Source organism: Pomacea canaliculata, linkage group LG4 (genome assembly GCF_003073045.1).
Source record: "Pomacea canaliculata isolate SZHN2017 linkage group LG4, ASM307304v1, whole genome shotgun sequence".
Lineage (NCBI taxonomy): Eukaryota > Metazoa > Mollusca > Gastropoda > Architaenioglossa > Ampullariidae > Pomacea > Pomacea canaliculata.
This window is the reverse complement of record NC_037593.1, coordinates 33,489,317-33,516,904: the sequence shown is the minus strand read 5'-3', so window position 1 is coordinate 33,516,904 and position 27,588 is coordinate 33,489,317. Positions and strand designations below refer to the sequence as shown.

Here is a 27,588-nt window from a genome sequence, read left to right as displayed (position 1 = left end):
CAGACTAACACTGCACCAACTTGTGTGTTGCCAGTTTAATGATGTATTAACGATGCACTGGGCGTGTAAATGAGAAACTTCAGCACTCCAAGCAAAAGACATGCGATAGTGAGGTCAGTAGCTATGTCTCCCTCCAATTTTGCTGATGGGAAAATAGCCTCAAACAAATGGTTAAATGGTTGGATGCTGTTTGCTCAGTTCATTTGCTAGTTCTGCACAACAGTTGATCTTTCTTGTACAAGATGTTTGTGGTTGTGAACTTGCAGTGTCCCACAATAACCATGGAACCTGCTTCATTGCAAGTCCCTACATAATGCAAGCAGCAACTGTACAACAAAATCCCAGATGACTGTTTGCCAGAAATGCACACAGACCATCAAATATAAAAGACACGACAGTTATTGTCATTAACGTTTATTGCAGACTGTGCCACACTGTATATTTCCACATCAAGGACTTGGGTTGAGATTTGATGCAAAATGAGCATAAGACATGCACAAAGAGCTAGTGCTGCAGAGAACATGGGGACATGTAGCCGTGAGTGAAACAAGTAAACACAAACCCATAAATAGCCCACCCTCCGCCTTTTTTTTTTGTTTTTGAGTACAGTACCTGAGAAGTAATCTACTGCCACAGTCAGTGGCAGCAGACATGGCAAGGGTCACGGGCACTATGTCATGACTCTAATTTAAGCGCACAGATGACAGGTCAATGGTGGCTTTATTTTCTGTTGGTGGCACACCAGCCGCACAGGACCAGTATGCAAGGTAGTGAGAAAGAAACTTATAGCATGTCAACCACAACCCCTGAGACTGCTGACCATGAGCAAGACAGGTGACAGTGGTGGTGTACAAAGCTTGTGATGTAGATATGAGATAGTGTACAAAGGTTGGATGTAGGTATGTGTGTGTGCTGAGGATGCCAGACAAGCATTTATTGTGCCAAACACTCCTTGTGGACACTATAGATAGAATGGTGTAAGCGACCAAGTCACTTCTGGTCAACCAGTTTAGCCATGGCCAGGACTGATCTACAGCAGGCTTGGGAGACTTGCATATGGAGAATGGCAATGTCAATAACTGCAAGTCTAACACAGAACATCAGGGAATGTCAAGCCTTGGTGGAGGATAAAAACACTGGGACCCAAGTAGGCATTGGATGAAGGGAGTGCAGAATGTCCAGGAATGTTACATTTTGGCACGTCAGCATGTGTGTGTGCGCGCTACAAGACAATATTACAACAATAAACAGAATTGTAGGTATTGTTGACTCAGTAGTTAGTAGCAGCAGAATAGGAAACCAAATGTGAACATCAAGAAACAAATCAAAGTTGATGGTAACGGTCACCAGTGGAAATTAGGGATGGGGTGGATTGTTGCATTTTATTCCATCAGGTCAATCTAGCCCTGTAAACATGTGCTACATGTTTTGCCTTTCGAATAACGAGATTACCACCTCTGTTTATAGGATCTAGTGTTATCTCTTTATTCTCCAAAGGCACAACAGGTGTCACCAAGACCTTGAGGATTGTATGTTCAGGGTTTAGATCCTGTTTCTAGCCTGGCCTGTATGTTTTCTCTCTAGTCATACTTCTGGAGTAATTCTTATGTAATCCTGTTTACAGGGCTAGATACTGACTACTTACTGACAGAATAAAGCACAACCATCCCAGTCTGATTTCCACTGAACTAGATACTATAAATAGGGAAGTGTAAACACCAGGCAACCAATGAGGTGATCAACACTGGATACTACGAAGGGACACTCAACACTAGATACTATGAGGGTGACACAACTGAAATGGAGATCAATGGATGGTCTGCTTATAAAATCTAAAATTTGGGGTTTGAAGGCCGGAATGGAGCACTCTACTGGTCTAGGGATGTGTGAATGACTGCAACTGAATGGTAGTGCTTACATAGACTAAAGTCTAGTAGTGCAAAGCCTTTGTAGGTGTTACAACAAAGCTTCTAGGAGGTGGGACTCCCTGAAGTAGGACCTGACATAAGCAGGTAGGAGGTTACATATGTATTGTAGTAAAAAAAAAAAAACTGGTGCATGCACCATGCACCCTATTCTTAATCCTCCTTTCATCCAATAACATATTGACACCCTCAATACAAATATTGTGATGCTCCAGAGCAATTTGTGTTGATTCATGTACAAATTCTTGTGACTTGACACTTGAGTAATGAAAGTCACCAAGCCTCAATCCCTGCTTATCAGTGGATCAATATGATGGATACATTTCTAGTAAGATTTCAGCAGGACTGCACAAACTCTTGTGTAAAGTGATGCAATAGCACAGGTGCTACAGATGGATATAGACAAACTCCAGCAGCCAGGATGTGGATATGTAATACCAACGTCAAGATGCTGTAAGTGGGTGTGACATCAACTTCTATCAGTATGACAATACAGAGGACACTCAACTGCTGCTATATGGACATCACCAGTCACACCGCTGTTGCATACAGGCATGAACTCTCAAGTACAACTGGTGTATACAAAGCAAAGCCTTATTTGAGGATGTAAAAGGGACGAAAACAGTTGGGCACAATTTGGTGTGGACAATGCACTCACTGCATTAGGAGTACAGAGAATTGTGAAGAAATAATGAGAGAATAACTCAGTTACTCATTTTCCCAAAGCCTCAAAATGCTTACACATATTCAATCGCAGAACACAGTGTGCATTATTTACATACCTTGCTACACTCGTTAGACACCAGGAACCTCTACTTTCAACAGTCAAATGTCACAAGCTTGTCTTCTTTGGCCATGTGACCTGGCACGACACCCTGTCAAAGACTGTCCTTCAAGGCACCTTGGAGGGTGGTCAGAGGAAGAAGTGACTTACGAACAACAATGACTGGACTGGTCGTCCGGTACAGAACCTGCTATCGCCCACAATAGGCAAGAGTGGCGAGCCCTGTCTGCTGCTAGTCTATCCATGTCATCCCCCAAATGGCAGGTGCCGGTCAAGGGACGACCGAGAGACTGATTTACATAAATGTATATATAGAGAAAGAGAGCTACACACTTTTCCTAACACTAGCCCCAAACAGAGCAGAAATCTGGCCTCACTTGTGCTTCCAAGTGAGAGCTCATTGTTACAAGCACTAACCCTCAAGTAGAGCAAAAAAACCAGTTGTACCTGTGAGCAAGTCGGAGCAAATACAGCAGGAACTGTGCCTATGAATGAGAAAATACAGCAAACACCAGTTAATTGTACATAGGTGTTATAAGCTGCCCAAAACTTCAGCATAATGAGGAAAGCTAAATGTAGACTGGAATCTCACAAACTCACCCAACAAGGAAAATGCAATAGTCATTTATCCTAATAACTAGGTAAGCATTGAAACTTTAAAGTGACGGTTTAGCTTCTGTGTGAGGCAATGGCAGACGCAAGGGCTGCAGCTAGTCACAAGTGCTGGACAAAACAGGAATTACAAACATGGAGAGTTGCTCACCCTGATGTTTGGTTACCCAGCTCAGCCATCACAAGCTGTAAATGCTTATGTGGACAGGAGGTGAGGTGGAGGGAGAGAGGAGGAATTGGTGTCTTAAGCACATGCCACACACAGAAAGAACAGTGTGCCTGAGACAAGAACTGAACCCTGAAATCCAATCTTCATTATATTGGTGACAGGCGCTAACCACTGAGCCACCAGACCAACTGCTTCGATGGACAGCTACAACTTATTAGAAACATGAACCCTACAGAAGATCTATAAACAAGTAGGGTCAGTAAACAATTTGCAGCCTCTTACAGAAAAATATGAAGATGCCAGGTGGTTTTCTTTTGCTTTTTGTTTTGATGTTTTATTTTGCTCATGTGGTCTGAGATGTTTTGCTGGTCAGGGTGAAAGATACAACATGCAGTTCCTACCTACGTGGATAACTGACACAGCATGTAGAGCCCCCACTCTCCTAAATAGCTCCCCACCCCTAGGCTATTGGATAATTGAGAGTTAAGTGGATAAATGAGAGTATGCAGACAGAAGTATGCTAGATGACAAGAGTAGTGAGGTACAACTGCTACCTTGCAACTGTATCCAGCCCCAACACAAACAGCCACAAGAGGTCTGGCCTTGTGATAGCTGTGCCAAGCAAGAATGAAATGAGAAATGTGCCAGGATGAGTGTGGGGTGCAAGCTTGATAAAAGTATGAAAATGTTGATATAAATACCTTGCTACAAATTTGACAAAAACTGCTCCCTGATTGCAAATATGGAGGACAGTGGGGAGGAGGACAGATGAGGCACTACGGACATGGACACACATGTGAACCCACAGACGCCCATGTGCACACAGAGACACACACACATATGAATGCTGTACAATGAGGCAAATCTCACAAAGCTTGAGCTCAGTGAGGCTGCTACAAATATTGTGCCCTCCCTGCTGACACTGGTGCTGCATAGATAAAATGTCATACTGGAATGGTCATCACTGGCCCATTGAGATCTTCTCATGATGATGCATGATAGCAATAACCCATTTTTTATGGCAGCTATGGACAATTATGTAAGGATGGTGAAGGAAGAAGACTCATGTTAAGTCTGGTGACTTGTCGCCATAGTCTGTACAGTTAACAAAGTCTGGTGACGACGTCATAGTCAGTTAACAAGGTCTGGTAACTTGCCTCCATAGTGTGTGGTGTTCAATTCTGAATCACAAATGCAGCAGCAAAATCATTTTCAGTGATGGAATTTATCATGGCCTACAAAGTCATAGCTGGCATACAAATCATCTGTCTTCAGATACCACTACTGCAATTACAAATCATCTGTCATCAGGTACCACAACTGGAATTATACCTGGCCGGCTAGCTGACAAAAATTAGTACAATGCCCGGCCAACAGTGAGCGAAAAGGATGCAATGAGGTACAATATTTGTCAACACCATCGGCACATTGCTAAGTAATTACATTTATTAGCTACTCTACTTCCAGCAATTATACATTCACAACTGACACCCTGCTAACAGCTTAACTTAGTAAACCATGCACAACACATTGCTCAAAAGTCCTACTATGGTATGCCACACACAACAGATTGCTAACATTCCTAAAGTGGTATGTCACACACAACACACAGTCCTAACTTCAAACAATTTCTAACCTGACAAGCCATACAAAAGCATAATACTAGTTTGAATTTAGTAAGCTTGACATCGGCTGATATTCTGCATGACACAAGAAGTTAACAAATCTAACTGTACAAGCCATGTGACACATCTAAAGACATATTCACACATTTTAACTGTACAAGCCATGTGACACATCTAAAGTCATATTCACACATTTTTCTCAATTTTACATAGCAGCACATATCAGACACACACACACAGTCTTTGTTATAGATGGCAACTATCTTTATATCCACATTATCAAATGTTCTTACATGTAAAACCCATTCTCCAACAGTAAGCCCCATAAACACCGAACTGTGTGAGCCAAAATTAAAAGACGACAACAATGTCAGATGCGGGTCATATAGGACTGTCATACAAGACTATCATATAGGACTCAATGTCAGATGCATGCCATATAGGACTATCATACAGGGCTATCATATACAATTATCATACCGCTCTGCAGGAGACACAGGAAATAAGTTACCATTTAGACAATACACTGCAGTGGTCATCTTGGCCAGTCAACAAAATGTTGTATCTATTCTCATTGGATTTTATTAAAGATGGCTCTTTCACTCTCACCTCCACCACCCCCTCTCATACCCTTCTCATAACCTTCCCCCTCCAGCAGGGACTAAACTGTATAAGTCTGATCAACAATGAGTTGATTACACTTCTCTATTGCATGACATAAACTACCAGCACAAGATCCCTTTCTGAGACTTCCTCTCCATTTTGTTTGGCTCCCAGTCACAAAAAATAGGCTGGCATGCATTTCCACCTCCATTTTGGCGGCAAGACTACTTTCACAACTAAGAATTGCTTAAGCACTCCAAAATGCCTACAGAAATGACACTCAGCACTGATGTTTATTGCCTGCACGTCACGGCTTGTGCACCAGCAGCCATACAGTGTGCTGCTCTCACTCACTGTGCCATGTCCTGCTCGCTAACCAGTCATGATGATGGTCTTTAAAATGACAGATCACACATCCAGACATTTTGTCACACATTGTGATCATGGTGACCTCTTTAGAGCATTAGGTACAGGTCACCAACATATTTTCCCCTCTTTACTGGGGAGGAGAGGGAATTGGTGTTTTACGCCGTGCCAGCAACTAAGACCATATCACGGCAAAGCAGCCAGCCCTGTAAACAGATGCCACGTGCAGAGAAAGAACAGCGTGCCCGAGATGAGAGCTGAACCCAGGGCAGCCAACCTTCACTGTATTGGTGACAGGCACTAACCGTTGCACCACCAGACTGCCCCCACCTCTTCACTGGCATTGCATATAGTACAGATTTCTTGAAACAGCTTGTTAAATATTTAAATATTAAAATTATCATTTAGGTTGCATTAAGACAAGATTTTTATGAAACTTGATAAGAGAGCAGTAAATAGTCGATATGAAGATGACAAACGTTACCCGCTATACTAAAGCTTGTCCCCAGCTGAAGGGTGTGCAAGTGGCAGATAGGAGAAAGGAAGGGGTTAAGAGTGCTCTCTCTTGAAATTGCTCATGGCTAAAGACTTGCAAAGTTGTGAATGTTTTGACATTCATTACAAACCATAACATGCACAATGTAGTTACCAGAAGTAATCCAGAAGCTGATTACCCCCAGTCAGTGACATCGCTGGGCTCGAACCACCCAGAGTACACAGGAGCTCGAAAGGTTTCTTTTTTTTTTTTTTTTTTTCGCTTTGTTCCCAATATTCCTCCTTTCCTAGAATCCTCACATTGCTGACATTTTTCACCATGTTATGTCACCACCACACACACTGTCAAAAATATCTGCGATGGCCATGGCGACGAAAGGTGACAAGGACTTGCTAGTTGTGTCAGCTACCTCCTGTATCAATCAGCTCATCTACTGCAGTTAAAAATAAGCATTTAAAAATTGTGCAGCCCATTTTCTGGTAGTTTATGACATTTCTACCCACTTCTCTGGTCATAACAAGACATCAACCCCACCTTGTCAAAGACCCAAAGAAGTCTACAAGAGTTCACTGTTCGTCTGTTAAATTGGCAAACCAAGCATATCATCAGCTTTGACACAAGTCTATTTCCACAGTATGTGATTTGTCCTGCACTCTTTACCTGCTGCTTTCTTCAAAATTAGATGCAACCTCTCACCTCTGACCCCAATAGCACCTCCTGTTGACTCTTGTCCTGTGCCTGTGTGGTTTTGCTGGTCTTGATCCTCATCACAGTCAGCATTCAACACCTCAACTTTTCCCCCAATCTCTTTTGCTAACTGCACTGGCTCAAAGTCTGCTTTGTCTCTCTCCATTCTTGCTACAACCGGTGACCAACATCAGACTACAGAGGGCGCCAGATGCCAGTGCTGACACGTGCCAGCACCAAGGAGGCAAGAGGAAGAGGCCAAGCCAGTCCTCACTGCCATACGTGCGGAGAAGGCGGCAATTCCGATGGCATGGCTACCTGCGAGCTGCAAAAAGTGCAGACCAACTTGGTAAGTGGTGAAGATCAAGAGTAGTGAAGTTCAAGGTCACAGGTTGACAAGGTGAAGTCAGACGCCGAAAGGTAGGTGAGGGCCCAAGGGGGCCGCGATCTGGCTAGTGGAGTGATGAGAAAGTCTATGTGACTTACGGCCCCTGACACTGCAAGAGTAATGCAGGAAAGACATGTGATGAGCATGGCCATGTGACGGCCGGCCTGCTGCTTCAGCAAGACGACCAACATGCTTCACAAAATTTATTTTGCTCTTTTTCTGCTTTCATGTAATTCAAATTTTCTTTTTTGGTTAATGTAATCTTTTGATTAAAAAATGCCTCTTGGTTATATATAGTAGTGATATATTTAGGCTGAGTACCTTGCTTTTGGACTGAAGAGTTGCTGAGGCTGTAACTAGGAAATCATGAAAGAAGATCTTAAAGTGCAAATGTCAGGGAAGTCGAAAGCACACAGGCAACATGTAACTTTTGAATACAAAATATAGAAATCATAGGCCACAAACACAGCAAGCCAGGACAATGAAAGACTGCATACAGACAACAGCAGGTACACACACTGAAAAAAGACCAACAGCTGGTACATACGCACTGCACTCGTCTGATGAATGCCCTACTTCCTCCCCATGAAGAACATGAATTCACATACACATGCCGCCAAATTTAAATCCTCAAGCTTCACACACAAAAAACTTTCAAGTTGCTAAGAGGTCTACATAAGAGAAGTTGTAAGAAATTTCGGATAATTCTCTTAATTGTAGTTATTTGAAACCATTGATTGCTACATTACATATTTTAATCTATGCGTAAAAATTATCTAGTGAACAATCTGCTGAAAGTTGTCATTAACAGCATTTTCTACATAAAACATCTGCAGCAACACACTAAACCCCACCAGAAAATTACCAATCTATCTGGTCTTTTCCCCCCAACAAAAACACATACCTTAAAAAAAAAAAATTCCATTTATATGACACAATGCTGAATTTAACACATCAACCTGTGTTATCAATTAAATAAACACATCATTCTGTGTTACAGCTGCTCTTATGATAGCAACTGCAGTTTTTTCCAACAAAGATGCCTGGGAAATCATGCAAGTGGCAGATCATTTGGCAGATCCTTTTGGACTGGGGAAGACAGGCAAAGGAACCATGAGTATTTACAAGCATTCATTCTAGAAAGCATGTCCATACAGTCGAACCCCAGAGGCCCAGGCATAAAAATTGCAGGTTAAAAAACGTCAGCCTCAAACTGCATTGCTGTACTAAACAAAGGAATCCTGAGCAGCTTAAAACATTTATTTTATTCAGTGGTTAACTATAAAAATTACTGTTTTATTATTGTGGAATAATAAAATTACTATTGGATTAAGCTGACCCATTTGATCACTATGCAGGTGCTATAAAGGTATTAGGGACATATAGGATTCAGGAGGCATGCTGCCTATGTGTGGACAGTCCATGTCTACATGTTTACATTATTCTGTTGTGTCTAACAAGTAAAACACACTGAAAAAAAGACCATGATGTCTGACTAAAATGTTCACCACGCTGCCAAAATGTTTTAAAAAGTAAAGGGAGTTCCACAAACTGAAGTGTGTACAGTGCTAGCCGTCAGCCGGGGCAAGAATGCTATCAAACTGACTAGTTTCCCAAGGGACTAAGTGGTCAGGTACCATTCAACAGGCATCGACTGGGGGAGTGTTGTGTCACATCAAACTGTGTTGTCAGTCCTGATTTCAGCACTCTCATCACTCTAACCTCTTTACATATTGTTTCGTCATCAAAGAAAACTCCTCCTCTTTAAGCATTTATCCATATAATTGTTTAGATGAAAGATTTTGAAACATACAAACATGCCATCTGTACCCACCTGCACTCCAAACAAAATGAAAGGCATGAGGATGTAGCAGCTTACAAACCCAGCACACTCTGACAACACTGTATACACATACATCGCTATGGCAACAGTGTACACCTATGTACACATACATCGCAGCAACAATTTGTATGTATATATACACAACAATATTGTGCACACATACACCACAGCAACAATGTATGTATACACCACAGCAACAATGTATACACCACAGCAACAATTGTACATATACATAAAGACAAATGTATGTATGCATATGCATGTACACACATCACAGCAACAATGTGCACAACTGTGCACACATACACATTCAGCAACACTCTGTAGACATAAATGATGGCAACAATATGTAGGGTTACACCATGGCAACAATATATGTACACACCCATAGCAATAGGTACACATATACATTTGTATACATATACCCCACAGCAACAATGTGTACACATATGCCATAGCAAGTCTAGTTGTCATCAACAATGTGTGTACACATACAAGTATGATTGTCATTCTGTATAATGTGTACACATACACAAGTCTGATTGTGATTGTATAAATGTGTACACATACACAAGTCTGGTTGTCGTTCTGTATAATGTGTACACATACAAGTCTGATTGTGATTGTATAAATGTGTACACATACACAAGTCTGGTTGTCGTTCTGTATAAATGTGTACACATGCACCCTCCCTCAAACACCAGCTGAGAAAAAGAATTTGCACCACAATTAGTATCACAACTGAAACATGGCAGACCAACCTTTGGAAAGTTTTGTAGGCCAGAGAGTTAGGATTGAGGCACAATGGCACTCGCTTGCTGCGCTGAAGTTGGTCTACAATGAACTTGTGGATTTTCTCTGTCAGTAAGACATCATTACAACAATAAGCAGCTTTAGACAACGAATATCAATATTTCATAGTAATAATTAAAATATCTCTATGACTGACACCATACTGCAGTCACAGAGATTGCCAATTGACAAGGTCTTACTTAAGGCAAGACATGGTTCTGAAATTTGATGAAAATCTTAATTTCTGGCCATTGTGAGATTGTGGCTATCCCTCCTCAAAGTGATTTAAATTACCAGAGCCACTGATTTTATAGTTTTGATAGGCTATAAAAAAACAAACTTAGAACAACTGATTCCACCATCAAAATCACTAGTGATTCTGAGACCAGTGCTTTGACAGATTAAACAAAAACAAAACAAAACAAAACAAAAACAAAAACCAAAGCTTTGAATACTGCTGGCAGTGTCAGTGATGGTCTGGACCAGCCATGGAGACTGTGTGTTCATGCACAAAGCTTCTGAGTGATATACCTTGCCCAGTATGTTGGGAGGTGTGGCTTTCCAGTGTTTGAATAGGTGAGAATTTAGGCTTCGCTTCATATACAAAGTTAGCACTGGCGATGAGAGGATATATCACTCTCTATGGCAGGGGTGGAGAACCTTTTTCAGGCTGGGGCTATTTTAATATTTATAACATCATTTGTGGGCCATACAAAACTGTCTACTTAAAGATTAGCTTGCTTTATTTAGGCAAGTAGTTTTGCCTCAAGGTGTTATCAATTTTGTAACATATAGTTTCATCCTGCCTGGCACTGCTGTCTTCTGAGTCAACACAATCTGCCTTTTCGTAACTAGGTGCCCGAAAACTATGCTCTGCCACTATGAAGCATGGCAAAAAAAAAAACTGTTCGGAATATGTAAAGTATATGTTTAAAAATTCCTAGAGAGACAGAGTTTATATTAACAATACCTTTTTCCCCCTAATGCACAATTTGCTACGTATGGTTGTGCAGTGAAAATGCATTTTACTACAGTGGAACCTTGATTATCTGGCCTTCTTTTAACCATGTATTCGATTATCTGGGATTGCAAAAAGGAAAACTGCTACACATTACAAGACTGCCAAGCACAGTCAACTGCGGGATTGCCAGGAGAAAGCGATGATAATGCAGTTGAGGACTAACTTTCAGAAAAGAGAGTTTCACTTGCAGAAGCAGTAAATTGTTGCAAAACATTGCTAGACTTTCTTGAGCAGAAAGCAGATTCAAATTTTAGTGACTCCTAACACTTCACAAACTCTGCACGTCAATAAAATTGAAGCACTGAAAGAACACAAAGCAGTGTCTCCTGTCTGATTTTTTTCAGGAAAACTTCATAAACACCACAAGGTAAGAATTTCACTGTCCAGCACCTATTCTAGCATTTGAAAATTTTTAGATTTTTAATTATCTGTGATTTTCTATTATCCAGATGACAGGCACCAATCATTAAACTGGATAACCAAGGTTCCACTGTACTACTAATCATTGCAACTATTTAGTACATTCACACCTCCTCCTGATGGAGGGTGCATGGCATTTACAAAGTGTCTACACATACACTATATACTCAGATATGTTTGCACAAATAAACTCATAAACCCAAACGAATTATTACCAGCCAAAGCTTTTTTGTTTGCTTATCTTTTGGAAATCCATGAAAAGATCATGTTGGACACTTGTAGGCATGAAGATACACACCAATGTTTTAAGTATGAGCTTAAGAACACTATGCCTATCTAAGTCGACATCAAACTGGAAGTGATTTACCCTCAGCTTGAGGTGAAGGTCACATGCATGCAAAATATATAAATGAACTTGAATGTAAAGTTGTGTGAAGCCAGGGTTTGTAAAATGAAAGATTGATTTTCCTACTAGGACCCTCACAGCTGCAACCCAAGTTTGGTGGAATGAGTCTTAATATTAAGATGTACCTCTTTGTTTCACCTGGCCATCTCAAAAGAATTTTGAGTTTACTTACAACAGAAAAAAGGCTGTAAGCTTTTAAAATTGGTTGCTTGGGTGCCATTTTGGCATAGTTTCCATGTCTACCACTGGCATGATGTGTAAAAACATTTGTGGAATTTTCAATCGAAGAGAAACTAAATATCAAAAGAATAAAAATATGTAAATCTTTAATTTTCAAACCATGTCTTGCCTCAAGACAGCTTTAGATAAATAATCTGACTAAACAGTGTGCCCTTTCACAAACTACTGCTACATCAAGGATAAAAAAAAAACTTAATTAACAATCAGCAGCACAAATGATAACCAATACTTATTCTTGTATCAGCCATCAGCCAGATCAGACAACTGCAGGCCCGTAAGTTTATATGCAAGAAAGGTCATCTCCCCTTACACCCCAACTCTTCATTCACTTCAAAATACAGGAACTAATTATCTCAATGCATTTCATATGGAGCAATGTGATCAACAGCTTAGCTACTCCATTATCTCCCCTGAGACAAGGTGCACTTACAATATCAGCCGACATAAAGCAAACATCTCACCTTTGACACGATTGACTGAAGTCAGGTGGTCCTCAAAATCATAACTGAATGGTGCTGGACAGACTGGTTCAAAGTCAGAGACAAAGTTTCGTGCAGAGCCATTGCCAGGAACAACACAACATTTGCACATGCAGGAATGGAAGCGAAGACGCCCTTCATCCAGATATGGGTGAGTGAGAGCATCAGAAGCAGTGATTCGCTTGTCCTGATATTGGAAGAAAAAAAAGAGCAATCTCACTTGAAAGCACACAGGTACGGACACACACACATTGGGAGAGAGATTCTTCAATAATTCACCATGCTAAAACAATAAAGCTGATTGAGACATCCCTCCAGCAATGCTTTAATAATTCACTGTGAAAACTATAACCAAGTTTAGCAGTTCCCTCCCCCTGGACTGTAATTCATTAACAAAGAGACAGATGGTGGCAGCACAGTATCCAGCCATGATACAGCTTTAGCTCTAGCCCAGCCACAATATAGCTTTACATCTAGACCAGCCATGACATAATATAGCTCTAGCTTAGCTATGATACGTGATATAGCACTAGCTCTACCCCAGCTATGATATAGAGCTAGCTCTAACTCAACCATGATACATGATGAAGATCTAACCATGCCATAATATATGATATAGCTCCAGCTCTAACCCAGCCATGATGATGAAAGTTAGAGTTAGAGACTAGGGTTAGCTACAACAGGGAACCACTCACAGGGTTAAAGACAAGCATTCGGGTCAGCAGATGGACAGCTTCATGAGTTGCTTGAGAGGAAAGACTGTACATGGTGGCTGTCTGACATTTCTTGAAAGGACGATTTAGTACATGGGCTCGTGCCCCCTCACATGCCGTACGCATGTCCTCTTCTGCAGGAGTGCCCAGGAGGTCAACAATCAGATCCAGCTACACAACAATGCAGTACAAATGAAGGTCAACAGATTGTATATGGCAATATACAGTCATAAAATTACTTACAGAGAATGGCAGCATAACTTTACAGTGGTACAGTCACATGGACACAATCATAAAATCATAGAAAATGGCAGCATAACTTTACAGTGGATACGGTTATAAAGTCACTTACAGAGACTTTTAGCTTCAAGTAAGCAGAGGTAACCACATGACCATAGCCAGACACACTACGAGCAAAGGTCAACCATTAATAGCCTTGATGAAGATACTTGTCAAACATTTCTAGAGGATCTCTGAGGATCTGAGTTAAATAGGTACCCTTGCCCACAGGAGGTAAATCTGTTGGTGCTTGTGTAATGTAAAACATGGGTAAAAACTTTTGGGTAAAGTAATGGACAGATTTATCCAGTCCCTACAATAACCAATACAGGCAGAGCTGGTCACATAGGATTGTTTAAGGGAATAAATATGAATAAATGAAATACTGTTTAGTCCGTGTGCGGACTTTTTGCCGACGGACGTTTCACCGACTGACGTTTCGGAGCCGGACGTTTTGTCGACCGGACGTTTCGCCGCTGGACGTTTCGGAGTCGGACGTTTTGCCGACCGGCGTTTCGCCGCATTATGTCAGAGAGAGAGAGAGCTTACTTACTTCTCAAAGAATGAAAGTAACTACTAGATTACACAATAATTCTTTATTTCAAACAAATTTTACACACAGACTTCACAGACAGTTCACTTTGATTGTCACAGATTATGCGCAACAGCTTTGAGAAAAAACATTGATGCAATGGCGAGAGAAATGTGTGAGCTAACGGTTGACATGAGGAGGGATAGTGAGAGAGAGTTCACTGATACATTGATACAATGGCGAGAGAAATGTGTGAGCTAACGGTTCACATGAGGAGGGATAGTGAGAGAGAGTTCACTGATACATTGATACAATGGCGAGAGAAATGTGTGAGCTAAGGGGCGTCACACACTTGACTTCGGCTAAAAGTCCCGCGTGAAATGCCGAAATGAAGTGCCCCGCGCCGAAACGTCCGGCGGCGAAACGCCGGTAGGCAAAATGTCCGACTCCGAAACGTCCAGCGGCGAAACGTCCAGTCGGCAAAACGTCCGGCTCCGAAACGTCTGGCGGCGAAACGTCCGTCGGCGAAAAGTCCGTGTACCGTTTAGTCACTTTAGGTATGTACCCAGGCTAAGGTTTAGGCCTGTACACTGTGAACACAAACCTGCAGGAAAATATGAACACAAACCTGCTGTACAGGAGCCTGGGCTTGAAAAAGGATACGACGACTGAGCAGCTCAGCAAAGATGCAGCCAACAGACCAGATGTCCACAGCTGATGTGTAATGGCTTGCACCCATCAGTATTTCTGGTGCCCGGTAGTACTGGGTGACCACTTCCTGTGTCATGTGCACATCCTCATCTGGTTCTTCTATACGAGCCAGGCCAAAGTCACAGATCTGCACAAAGCAATAACGTTCACCTTTAACAGGTATATCTAGGCCCAAAGATCTAAAAAAAAAAAAAAAAGAGAGAGAGAGAAATGCGTCATGCACATATCTTTGTCCAGTTTATGTCTAAAAACGCAAGGGGAGTTTTTGCCTTAGAGGTACCTTGATCAAAATGTATTTAAGACCATTTCTTGCTAACATAATGGTTGTTCCTTTGTTAGTTTGATGATCAAGGAATTAATTTCCACAAAAAAGTGAAACTGCACAAAACTAACCCTAATTACCTTTCCTGCCCTCTGCTACCAAACTCTTGTGTGAAAATTAAGACTCATTTTGTGGTGACAAGTAACATATGGTGCAAAAACCTAAAAAAAAAAAACCTCCACCAACCTCGAGTTTATGGCAAATTCTGGGTTGCACAGATCTTTAAATCTGCCATTGTGCAAGACTGCAGGATGGTGAATTTTTTTGTTGACATAGATATAAAAAAGTGAAAGAATGATAAAACTGACAGATAGTTCAAGGGAAAGAGAGAGAGATGGAAGTGTTCAAAAGCTATGTCTAGATGTTGTTTAATATACTGGACAGTTTGTGATATTGTTTAGGTTGGAACCAATTTTACAAGTCATTCCTAACAGGGATGGGATATAGTTTGGATATTTAGATATATTTATCTTTTGTTCTTGACTGTGTTCATCCTTACACCTGGAGTTTTCACACAATGTGTTTGGCATAAGTTTCAAATGTACTTCGAACAAAGATGTAAGTTGAATACTGGTAGAAATTTATACTTTATGTTGTCCTGTGCAGTCTTTCTGTTGAAACTAATATAACAACGTGGACAGCCAACCAGGCATTGCTTCATGTTGAAAAAAAATGTGGTTGTGTCACAAGTCAGTGGATTTAGTATGACCTTTGCATGTATGCGGAAAATCCATCAGTCATGTTGATACTGATAGACCTTACATCTTGTGAAGATAAAGATGCCTCTTACTTTCAAAAGCAGCTACTGTGGCAGTGAAAAGAAAAAGACAATCTCACCTTAAGGCAGCAATTACTGTTGACCAACAGGTTGCCTGGCTTAATGTCACGGTGTAACACGCGGGCTGAGTGAAGATACTTGAGACCTATTCACAGATATATCAAGTTTCATTTCCTAAACATGAACATTCTATATACTCATATATAATACTATATAAGAACATCCTATACACTAATTCGTAAAACTATATACTGACATTCTATGTACTAGTATGTAATAATTATTATACTAATATATCATACTACTAACACCATTATACTAATCTAGCAGATATACGGATAAAAATAGCATCTCCACACCCATCAAATGTCAAATATAATTTTTGGACATGTCACATAGGTTTGGAAGTGCATATCATTTAAAGGCCAGCATGAGCACTCAGCAAAAATCATTGGAAATAGAGCATAAAGTATCACAAAAACATATTCTGATGGTATTTTATGATGAGAAGGAATGAGAAATATGTCTTCTCTTAATCATGCTTGAATCTGTTGAGAAAAAAAAAACAAGAAGTGACGAAAGGGTAGCATTTATAAAAATAGCATCATCTGCATGAGCTAAATTAAAAGAGGAAAGAAAAATGCAATCCATCATAAAAGACAGAGAGAGCAGGAAACCAGGTGCTGATGCACTTAGATGGCTTTAGGTTGTACTCATTGTCATTTCCTAAAGATACTGGCTACAAACACCAGTGGATTAACTTTGTTCGGAGATCTGTATATGCAGATCATTGCCTTGTTCAAACTTCATCCCCACACAGCACATTTCAACAGCAAAAGCACATTCTATCTTTAAAAAAATTAGCATGATCAATTTCCCTGACCTTTGATGAATTTCTTAGCATGCTGACTATCCCGGTACTGAAAATCGTTTTTCAAAATATCCTGACCTGTACGGACCCTACAAAGTAGATGGCTGAGAGGGTTGCAGGGATCAACAAAAAGAGAGGAAAAGCAAAGAGGAATGAGTGAGAGAAAGGAAGACTAGGAGAACTCCAGAGAGACATAAATGATGGAATCACCTCTGAGTATCTGGTATAGGAAGACTTTGACATGATCAGAGGTCAGAGGTTGAGGTGAGACGATGATCTTGTGAAGGTCACTCTGCATAAGCTCAGTTACAACATAGCTTGTCACAGGTCAAGGTCCTTTACACAAGCAGCCAGTAACCATGTAGTAACAGTTATTTCATAGCAACCGGTGGGTGCTTTGCATTATATGATTACAACTACAATCTTAATACATGATCAAGGATACATTTCTGAATATAAGTCTGCATTTGTGGGTTGTATGATGTCCAGTGCTGACAAAACCTGAAAAGTAACATAAACACCACTCAACTGACAGTGCAAACTAAAGATGTGAACATTACACAGAATTCCTGCAGCACAGTGTGTGTAATGCACACAGTATGCAAGATTAGCCCAAATACCTACTAGCTCACAAACATGTTACTTGACATTAAACCCAAGTCATTGTGACCGCACTGACACACCACGGTCGATGGTTTACCTGGTGTAAAAAATCACACTGAATACGTGTGAAGTGCTTTTATTATTTTTCTTATTCATGAACAGTTAACGATACAGGTACAGTAAATGGCTCATTTTAAAGCTGAATCGTTTCTCAACAAGTTACTTCCATTGATTTGTATGACAGGACATCCAGTCTTTTTAATTTAATTCCTTTGTGGTATAGTGAGTAAAATGTGACAGACCATGTGGGTCAATGTTTCACCTGTTTTCTGTCAGCTTGATGCTGTGAAATTATCAAAATTACTGTGTATCTGTGATTTTCATGATTCTGGTTAATCGTCATTTATATTAGGACGAATACAGTTCACTTGTGTGAATTAATAGCTAGAAATTTTTATAAACACCTGTGGCCCTACTTCAGAAATAGGCATTTGAACGCCAGTTTTGGGTAAGCTGATACAGTCAAATCTCGCTACTATGCCACCTACCGGGACCGAGCAAAAGTGGCATAGTAGCGAGAGTGGCATAGTAGAGAGGGTTCGTAGAAACGGCTTTATTTGTTCAAGTTACCCGTCAGTCCAAAGCAGGGGTGGGCAATTAATTTTCCCAAGGGGCCGCATGAGAAATTGGGATGGTTTTAGAGGGCCGGACTAATATAGTTAACTCAGTTTTATCCAATACTGTATGTATAGTATATATACTGGTGGGCGGGCCGGTCAGAGATAGGAGGCCTTTGCCCAGGTCTGGTCCAAAGCTCTCAAGAATCATCGGCTTCGCTAGCTGTCTCCTCTCATTCTCCCCCTCACCTCTTCATCCTCCACCCCTCCCAACCACATCCGCGCACCTGCATCCTGTCGCTAGTCGACCCCCTCACACCTTCCCTCTGTCACGTGGCTGTCACCCAGCCAGCGACCACCACCCCCCCACATTGCCAGCCTCCACCCTCCCTGTGTGCGTGCTATGTTCCATCCCACCTAACTGCGATGTCCCACACTACCATACAGTATAGTAATCGAGCACTGCGCGGAATTTCACAACTTGTGTCTTTTAACAGTCACAAAAAAGTGGCATAGTAGGGAGAGTCTGGGGTGGCATAGTAATTTTTTTTTTACATTGAATTTATAGTCGGGACCGAGCAAAAGTGGCATAATACCGAGAGTGGCATAGTAGAGGGGTGGCATAGTAGGGAGATTTGACTGTATAAGTGAATTTTTAAAAAACTAAAGTATACTACTTCCAACAGATAAACAGTTAATTTCTGCCAAATGTAATTATTCAAACTAAAATTATATTTTTATGAAGTTATTTACTATGATTTTTTTTTTAAATGGGCAGAAATGTGGCAACTAAGGGAGACATCTTTTCTAAAAGGAAGATGAGCTTATTGAGTAAATACCTGACTAGTTTATAAACATGGTACCAGACGTTAATACCTGACTAGTTTATAAATATGGTATTAGACGTTAATAACTGTCTAGTTTATAAACATGGTACCAGACGTTTATAAACAAACACTGTACTAGACGTTAATACCTGACTAGTTTATAAAAATGGTACTAGATGTTAAACCATTACTAGTTTAGACATTATACCTTACTAGTTTATAAATATTACTAGATAATAAACATAAGACTTCACTCAGTCCACCAGACATTTCCAGTACACAACAAAGTCAGGACAAAATGGGGATCACTCTAAGATTAATTTCAGACACTGAATTGCAACTTACATTCTCATGCCGGAAGAAACACAGCATGCGGAGTTCACGATACACACGCTTGCAGGAAATGAGGTTCTGAAAGACATTCGGCATCTTCTTCAGCGCCACCCTCTTGCCATCACGGGGGTCTGTGACTGCCCTGTTACAACAACACAGACTGACAACTCCAAGAGCATACCATATATTATTGAATAGCAATACTGACAAAATGGACAATAAATAAACAACAGACTAAAACCAGATAGTTTAAAACTATAATCAAATTATCCACAGAAACAATTAGTCCAAACCATGACACGCTGCATGTGTCAGTCAGGGGGTAACATCCAAGTGTCCGATGCATGCCCCCGAATGATGACATGACATAAGCCAACCTCCAAGTGATGTCATAAGCAAGCCAAAACTATGCCAACCTCCCATCCCCCAAGTGGTGACAGGACCCAAGCTAAAGGGAGTCAGGGGATCAGCAGTGAAGATGGACAGCCCCAAGTCTAGTGAGCACACAGACTTTGGTGCTAGAGAATTCCTTTAAACTGTAAGCAGCATGCACTGCAAATACACTATGCAAGCTGTGGTGCTAATTACCACTTAAAATGCAAATCATCTGAAACAAAAACTGTAAGCACCTTAAATGTGTTGAGTATTCTATGTGCCAGCACTGAACCATGTTGGGACCACAAACATGAAGACACTAGTTCCGACATATAACAGACTGGTCTTTGTAAAGTGTGGCGAGTCTGGCTTTCACTGAGGTACAACACTGTATAGGCTCTGTGAGTAGTTTTATTATTATTAATACTATTATTAAACTGCCTGTAGTGTGAGTACAGGAGAGACAGGTACTTTCTAACACAAGCTCCAAAGCCATCAGGTGCATGTAGGGTGCACTGGCACTCTCCAGTGGTATCACCCCTCACCATCTCTTAGCACCAATTTGCTGCAAGTAACAATTTATTGACATCTAGTATCTAGTCATTCTATCTCCTATATTCTTTTTGTGTGCATGTATGTGCCTGCACGTGCTGTAGCGCACACACACCCTGATAGTAATTAGTAGGAAAGTTCTGCACTTGGTGACCTGTTCTGACAAAGAGGAAGGAGGCCTAAGCTCACTGCCTGCCAGTGAAAGAGGATGTAGAGCAGGGGTCTCAAACTCATATTAGCATGTGGGCCGCAGTGGAAAGTAACAGCCAGTCAGCGGGCCGCACCACGAAAAGAAAATGTTTTTTCATTAAATTTTACGAACACTACTGTCACTGCAGTTAAATATTAAAATAACGTTTTTATAATTATTAATTACATTAATTAATTGCTTGTGAACGGGGGTAATTTTCACCGCGGGAGTTAATCACCAAGCACAACATACATATACACCGCGGACGTGGCCGCGGGCTGCACAAAAATGTTTCGCGGGCCGCATACGGCCCGCGGGCCGCGTGTTTGAGACCCCTGATGTAGAGTGTGCTCTAAAGTCTTCTGAACTCACTGCCTGGGAGTGCCTAAAGAGTGAGCCTGAAGGAAGGACACTGAAAGAGAAATTTTATTAGGGAATGATAACTGACAAGGTGTTCAGCCCCTGTACACAAATGAGCACATAAGAAATGTATATAAATAAACCCATAAACTATGTATAAATATATAAAATTCATGATATGTAAAAGACTGGGTCAAATATATGGATAGTATTTTGTTTTGAATACTTTGGGTTTTTTCCAACATTTGTATGACCCCAGCCACTGACCTTGAACTGTCATTTTTATCAACTGCTGTATTTGCGTGTGCGGACATTTTGCCGACCGGCATTTCGCCGCATTATGTCAGAGAGAGAGAGAGCTTACTTACTTCTCAAAGAATGAAAGTAACTACTAGATTACACAATAATTGTTTATTTCAAACAAATTTTACACACAGACTTCACAGACAGTTCACTTTGATTGTCACAGATTATGCGCAACAGCTTTGAGAAAAAAACATTGATACAATGGCGAGAGAACTGTGTGAGCTAACGGTTGACATGAGGAGGGATAGTGAGAGAGAGTTCACTGATACATTGATACAATGGCAAGAGAAATGTGTAAGCTAAGGGGCGTCACACACTTGACTTCGGCTAAAGGTCCCGCGTGAAATGCCGAAATGAAGTGCCCCGCGCCGAAACGTCCAGCGGTGAAACGCCGGTCGGCAAAACGTCCGTGTACCTGTATTTGTTCCCTCTCCTCACAAGGGTATTTCACTCTCCCCATCTTCACTTATCAAAGACACACACGACAGGATAGTCTTTACTTGACATCTCACAAACACACTCTCACACATTTGACAGCATATTCTCTAGTACTAATTGAATGCACATCATCTTCACTTGACATTATACATACACACCTGACAACATATACTCTAGTACTGAGTGTACATGATCCTCACCTGTCACAAACATGCTTGAAAATATATACTTCAATTCTAATAGGTAGTTCTGCCTATTACATGGGCAAATACAAGTCACAGGACTACAACAAGTTCTGAAAACTGAATGAGTGAAATGAGGAACAACTGCTCTGAAGATTGTGCAAAAAAAAAAAAAGAAAAGAAAAAAATAGAACCTGGACATGTACTATGTTCTCACAAATTGCATACTTATCACACCTAGTCCTCTTCGTATTTAAGGTCATACATAAGGCACCCACTACAGGCCCCATCTTTGTCTGTCAGCAAGTTTAGCCATGCCATTCCAGCTAGTTTCTGGTCTTTTAGTTGTGTCTCTACTGACTTTATCACGACAAGATCATATTTTAGAAAAGTAACCAGCCCTGTGGAACATGGTGCATATGACTATTCCATCAAAAATAAGGTGACTAAATACCATTAGTTTTCCGTCTGACCACAAGAAGATCCTAACAGTGTCAGGTCATATACGTACAGGCCATGTGCTAATGTCAAGATGTTATCCCTGCAATAGTAAATAACACACAAACATATACAAGAGCAGATACCCACTGAGCTCACAAACCTGATATGTCATATCTCTCAACATGCCTGAAAGACAAGTTCCCCACTGAGAACACACACCTGATGTGAACACTCTCTCAGCATGCTCACTCTGCACAAAAGAGCAGGTAGCCCTAGAGGAGACTGGGAAGGGATGGGCACATTGTGCGACAACCATCAACCAACAGATTCAGCAGACAACCCAGCCAATCTCCCAGGATGCAAATGAAGTGGAGGGAGGAGAGCGCTCCATTCCTTCCCTAGTCATCTCCCCTTGTGCACTGCCTCTGCTGAGGTACCAGGTGTGTGCTGCCTTCTGTAGGTGTTAAAATTAGATTCCACAGTGGAACCTCTCATGCTCACATGCCTTCCACTGACACACTGCCTTCTGTACCATATTAAAATTAGATTCCATAGTGGAACCTCTTGCAGGCAATCTATTTGTTCCCCATAATATCTGACCATCCCATTTCTCTTGTAGGTAAACCCAAATTTTCTTGGACTCAGTGATGCTTCCCTGCTGGTCCTGTCAGCCATTTTTGTCTTGCCCCATCCTTCTCATTTTAGCACCAAAATGGGAAACAAGTTAAATCCGCCATGCCCCTTCCGATAAACCATGTTCACCCAACATACAACTGTTATTTTAACACTGGACTGAGAAACAAGTTAAATCACCCACCCCACCTCCAATAAACCATGTTCATATCACACACAACTGCCATTGTCTAATGTTTAGAAATGCTGCCCATCTTCTTGTAGGTTTCAACAGATGCTTATTGTAGACTTGACTCGTCATCCACATTATTGCAAATTGTCCTACCAGATAGATAAAGGTAGTCTTAAGGCCTCGGGCTTGTGGGCAACCATCACTACCTTAACTTCCCACAGCCTTCATTTGTTACTCTACAGCATGTGCCAATATCTCCATCACTACCTTACCTTCCCACAACCTTCAGATATTGCTCTCCAGCTGATGTAACTGGAGGAAGCATGCATCCTCTAACAGCTGGTATGCATACCTTAGGGTTTGGGCACACATACTGTAACCATTAGGCAATGCACTCCCCCATACCATCGGGTGTACCTGGCAATACCCTCCCCCCAATATCATGTAAAACAACTGATGTACCTGGCCATTTTAGTTAGCCTTATTGCACTTCCTTCACTTGAGGTAGATTATAAATGGCATCAATTTAACAGGAGATACTTATTTTACACGCCTCTGCTGCCAGACAAAATGAACACTGATCTTCAGCACTGGCCTTAAAGGTAATGCACCTAATGCGGACATGAACACTTTACTTTAAGGGTGTAGTCACATGACTGCTCCTAAAGCAAAGCAGGGAAGAGGGTCTGATGTGCCGCCCATGGCAACAACTCTCCCTCAAACTGACAACAATACAGATTTTTTAAAAACATAATATGACAAAAGACTACACTAATCTGACTTTCATCCATGTCTGCAAGCTGTGGATGTACTGTACTGATGCTATGATGCCCTTTAGTTTTGTTGTGTGGCACCATGGAGAGCTGCTGACAGAACTTGTCACCAAGGTATGACTTCTGCTTCAGGCAGCACTTACTATGCCTGCTCTTGTGTATTATTCTCAAACTCTTAATACTACTTAGTATGATGACTCTTGACATGATGATAGGTGGCTATTTTTGGTGTTCAGCATCTTTAGTACCTTTACTTGCAACAGCAACAACATTCAGATATCAGCCACAAAGGCCCAGTTCAGCAGGTGCCTTGTCATCTAGCACCATCTTGCTAGAAAAGCCCAACCAGTTGTGAAAAGCACCGCTTAGTGACAAAGGTAGTTGCTTGAAAATCCTAATCATATACAAAATTCCTTATTTTGCTGGGGTTTGGCTATGATTTGGTCAACAGTTTGGACCTCCTCCAACAATAACCAACCTGGTCAGTAAGCTATAACCAACTGTGCTTTATAAAACTTTAATGGGAAAAAGTGAAAAGTGCCCAATATTTCACAGCCCAGACCGTGGGCTTCTCATAATGTGTGGAAACAGATCAGACACCACACACCACAGAAGAAAAAAAAAAGAGAGAGAGAGACATGCAGGTTTAACCATTCATGTGTAAAATAGCTTGAGCAAGATGATTCAACCAAGTTAGTAGGTGCCTGTTTCCAGGTCTTCTATGATGAGCTAACAATAACAATGCAATTCTCTGTAAAGTAGGCTAGTTTTCAATTCATTTTTCATCAAATTAGAAGCTACAATTTTTTCCTACAAAATAACTTGTAACAAGTTAACTTATTAGGAAAAGGTTATCACACTGTACATTAGGTCTAATGAAAACTTCATACCAATAGAGGTATTTCATTAAAACATTGAAGAGAGCGTACAATTTACTGTAAATTTTGGTTTAAAGGGAGGTTCACGGTATTACATACCACACAACCCATGTACACTGTACTTTTGTTGTTTCAGTTTTTCTAGCATTGCTATTTGGACAATCCACCACAGAATGCTTTTGAGACAGGCATTGAACTGATACCCCTCATAGTTCATCATTCATTCCTGAAGTAACACCAGCTGACCACTCACTATGCCAGCCTGCAGGTACTGGTCATCAAGGGTAAATGGATGGATGCAGTGGCTGACAAAGCTTGCAACTCAAGTTTGTCTTGAATGGCAGTAAGCACAGTCTGTTCTTTCATGTTGGCAATTTCTCTGTCTAAATCAACATAGGCCACTTTCCAAGAGACTGCTCTTATACAGTGTCATGTCAGGTCACATAACCAATCCAGCTTGCACCCACTTCAACATTTCTTGGAGGGAATCTTGGTAATTTACCAAGGTAGCAACTGCTCTTACTTTAGATGCAGAAAATTTCAAAGGCATGCATTCATTTTATCGGCATCAACAAGGAACTTCATCCATGTGACAATAAATACAAGACAGGAACAATGAGGGACCAGTATTGTTGGTACTTGCTAGCAAACAACACTGCTGTACTAGTTACATCAAGAAAATAGCTTGAAGATTTTGCTTCAGTTTTACTACAAGAAGGAAACTTACACTAACTGCTTGCACCAGAGTAATTTTAATCTTTCAAGCAGCATCCCATGGTATAAATGCAGCCAAAGCTGCACAAGAGAGCCCACTAAAATGGAAACATTTGTATCAAGTCAAAATGCTTCCCATTTTCTGAATGTTCATAAAAAGTAAATGAGCTCACATTAAGCCAATGGTTTTAATCAAACATGTGCAGCAGACTGATCAGACAGAGCCAGTAAATTATATTTGTACTAACACCGAGTTTAAAATGTGCTTTCACATCTGTATAGCTGCTTCACAACTGATGCATATTTCTTTTCTTTGCACACGGTGTATCAGAATCTTCACTGTGTACTGGAACAAAGTTGTTCTCAGTCTGATTTTTAGATTAGCTTACAATCAACTGGTAATATCATGTATATTGGTGAGTAAGCACAAGATTTTGGAAACACCTCATTTGGACTGACATACAAAATTCATTGCATGTCAGATGTGACTCCTACCTGCTCCAAAAATTGTGCCCTCTGTTGGAGAACCTGTTTCATTTTTCAAAAAAAGAATACTTGATCCAGAACTACAGCAGATAAAGCCATACTTTTCCTTTCATAATAAAAATAATGTACAGCATAGCTGTAGTAGCTTGTGCAACTGACCTGCTGGCCATGTAATTTCATTATCCAGATGGTATAATGGACCCGATTTGCCACCCTTGCTGAAAATCTATTTGCTCAAATCTACAGAAATGATAGCATTAATTGAATTTTTTTTTAAATACCTATTGAGTTTGAAATTGGCGGCGGTACCAGGGTCTGATACTGAAATAGTAGTGATGTAAACTCATTATAGAAGGCCTAGCATGTAATTTGAGAGGCAATTGAATCTGTAATTATATTTGACCCCAACTAATGGTTGGATGCTGTAACCACACAAAAATCCTCTTTTGACATCACATGCTCCCAGGGCTTTTAGCCAGTAAACTGTTTCATTGGGTTGAAAACAAAGAAGGCCCCATGGTCGCTGACACAAACAAGTAAATCATGTTATCATTTGACATAATGCCTGCTTAGAAACTTTCTTTGCTAGCCGGCTTGTTGGTCTTATATGGCTGGAGCTAGCTGATTAAATGTCAAAACAGTCTTTGGACGCTGAAGGCTCCACAGGCTTCGTCCATGCCAGGGTCAACAAAGGAAACGGCAGACGACAGAGCTTGACCTCGCCTGACTACACCATTGTTATCATCACAACAACAACAAAAAAGTGAAAACAATGCAATCGCCTGGAGTTTGAATGAAATATTTTCGCTTTTTTTTATAAAAGCACGATAACTTAACATGCTAGAGGGCTGAAAAGTTCGGAGAGAACACGTCAGCTAACAAGAAAAAAAGTGTGCCCAGGCACGAGCACAGCACCCCATCACCGGGCAAGCAAACAATGGAATTCCATGTACTTACCATACAACACCGAACGCTCCATATCCGATGGGTCTGTCGGGTTGTCCGTCAGAGGAGGCGACTACTGGGTAGTATGGGACCACTGCTGCTGCCAGGATGGCCTGTTGGGATGGGGTTGACGTGGTTGAAGCGCTGACACCGTGAAAAGCCATCGTCTGTCGGCCGTGCCGATGACCCACAAGCGCCATCATACTCCACAACCTCCACAGTGACCAAAGGAAAAATTATCGGAAAATGCAGCTTCCACCGTCTTCTTGCATGTTTGGTGCGGTGGTGCGGACTCCTGTACCGGTGATGAGGGAGTAGGTGAAGTTTGTGAGGTGAAGGTGGTGTGAGGAAGGAGGAGAAGGCGAGAGAAGTGCGAGGTTGTGTGTGGCACTGACTCACACGAGGCGAGTGCAGCACACAAAGGACGTCACGTGACCACGCCTTGCTACCTTCCCGGCATGCACCGGCGTCTGCTAGTTCCCTTCACTGCGGCCGTCAGCCTCAAGCTTGGCTTTGTGTACAGTGTCGGGCGATCACAGCCTTTCCGTATACTTACTGTTGTGCAATTATTGGAGTCTTGAAGGTTTCTTAAATATTTTGAGCAGTTGTTTCTTTCCGATTGTAAGGTCCACATTTGGGTACATCATAGGAGGCTCGTCAGTGATTGGCCAGCGGCCTGTAGGCCACGCCCCCTATGTCAT

At 41.2% G+C, this 27,588-nt stretch overlaps 1 protein-coding gene across 2 annotated transcripts; it reads right to left on the bottom strand.

Annotated features, from left to right (window-relative positions):
* Nucleotides 1–398: 398 nt before the first annotated feature.
* On the bottom strand, nt 399–27,322 carry LOC112561995 (serine/threonine-protein kinase NLK-like). Of its 2 annotated transcripts, none has more exons than XM_025234904.1 (10): nt 26,900–27,322; nt 19,455–19,584; nt 17,508–17,563; nt 17,273–17,379; nt 16,251–16,336; nt 15,009–15,218; nt 13,552–13,740; nt 12,839–13,043; nt 10,260–10,356; nt 399–7,764 (listed from the first exon to the last, which is right to left on the bottom strand). In XM_025234904.1, exons 1-10 carry the CDS (start codon nt 27,088–27,090, stop codon nt 7,674–7,676), a joined length of 1,362 nt encoding a protein of 453 aa, XP_025090689.1. In that variant the 5' UTR covers nt 27,091–27,322; the 3' UTR covers nt 399–7,673. The 2 variants fall into 2 exon arrangements, with proteins under 2 accessions (XP_025090689.1, XP_025090691.1); XM_025234906.1 differs by having other exon boundaries at nt 399–7,592.
* Nucleotides 27,323–27,588: the final 266 nt, after the last annotated feature.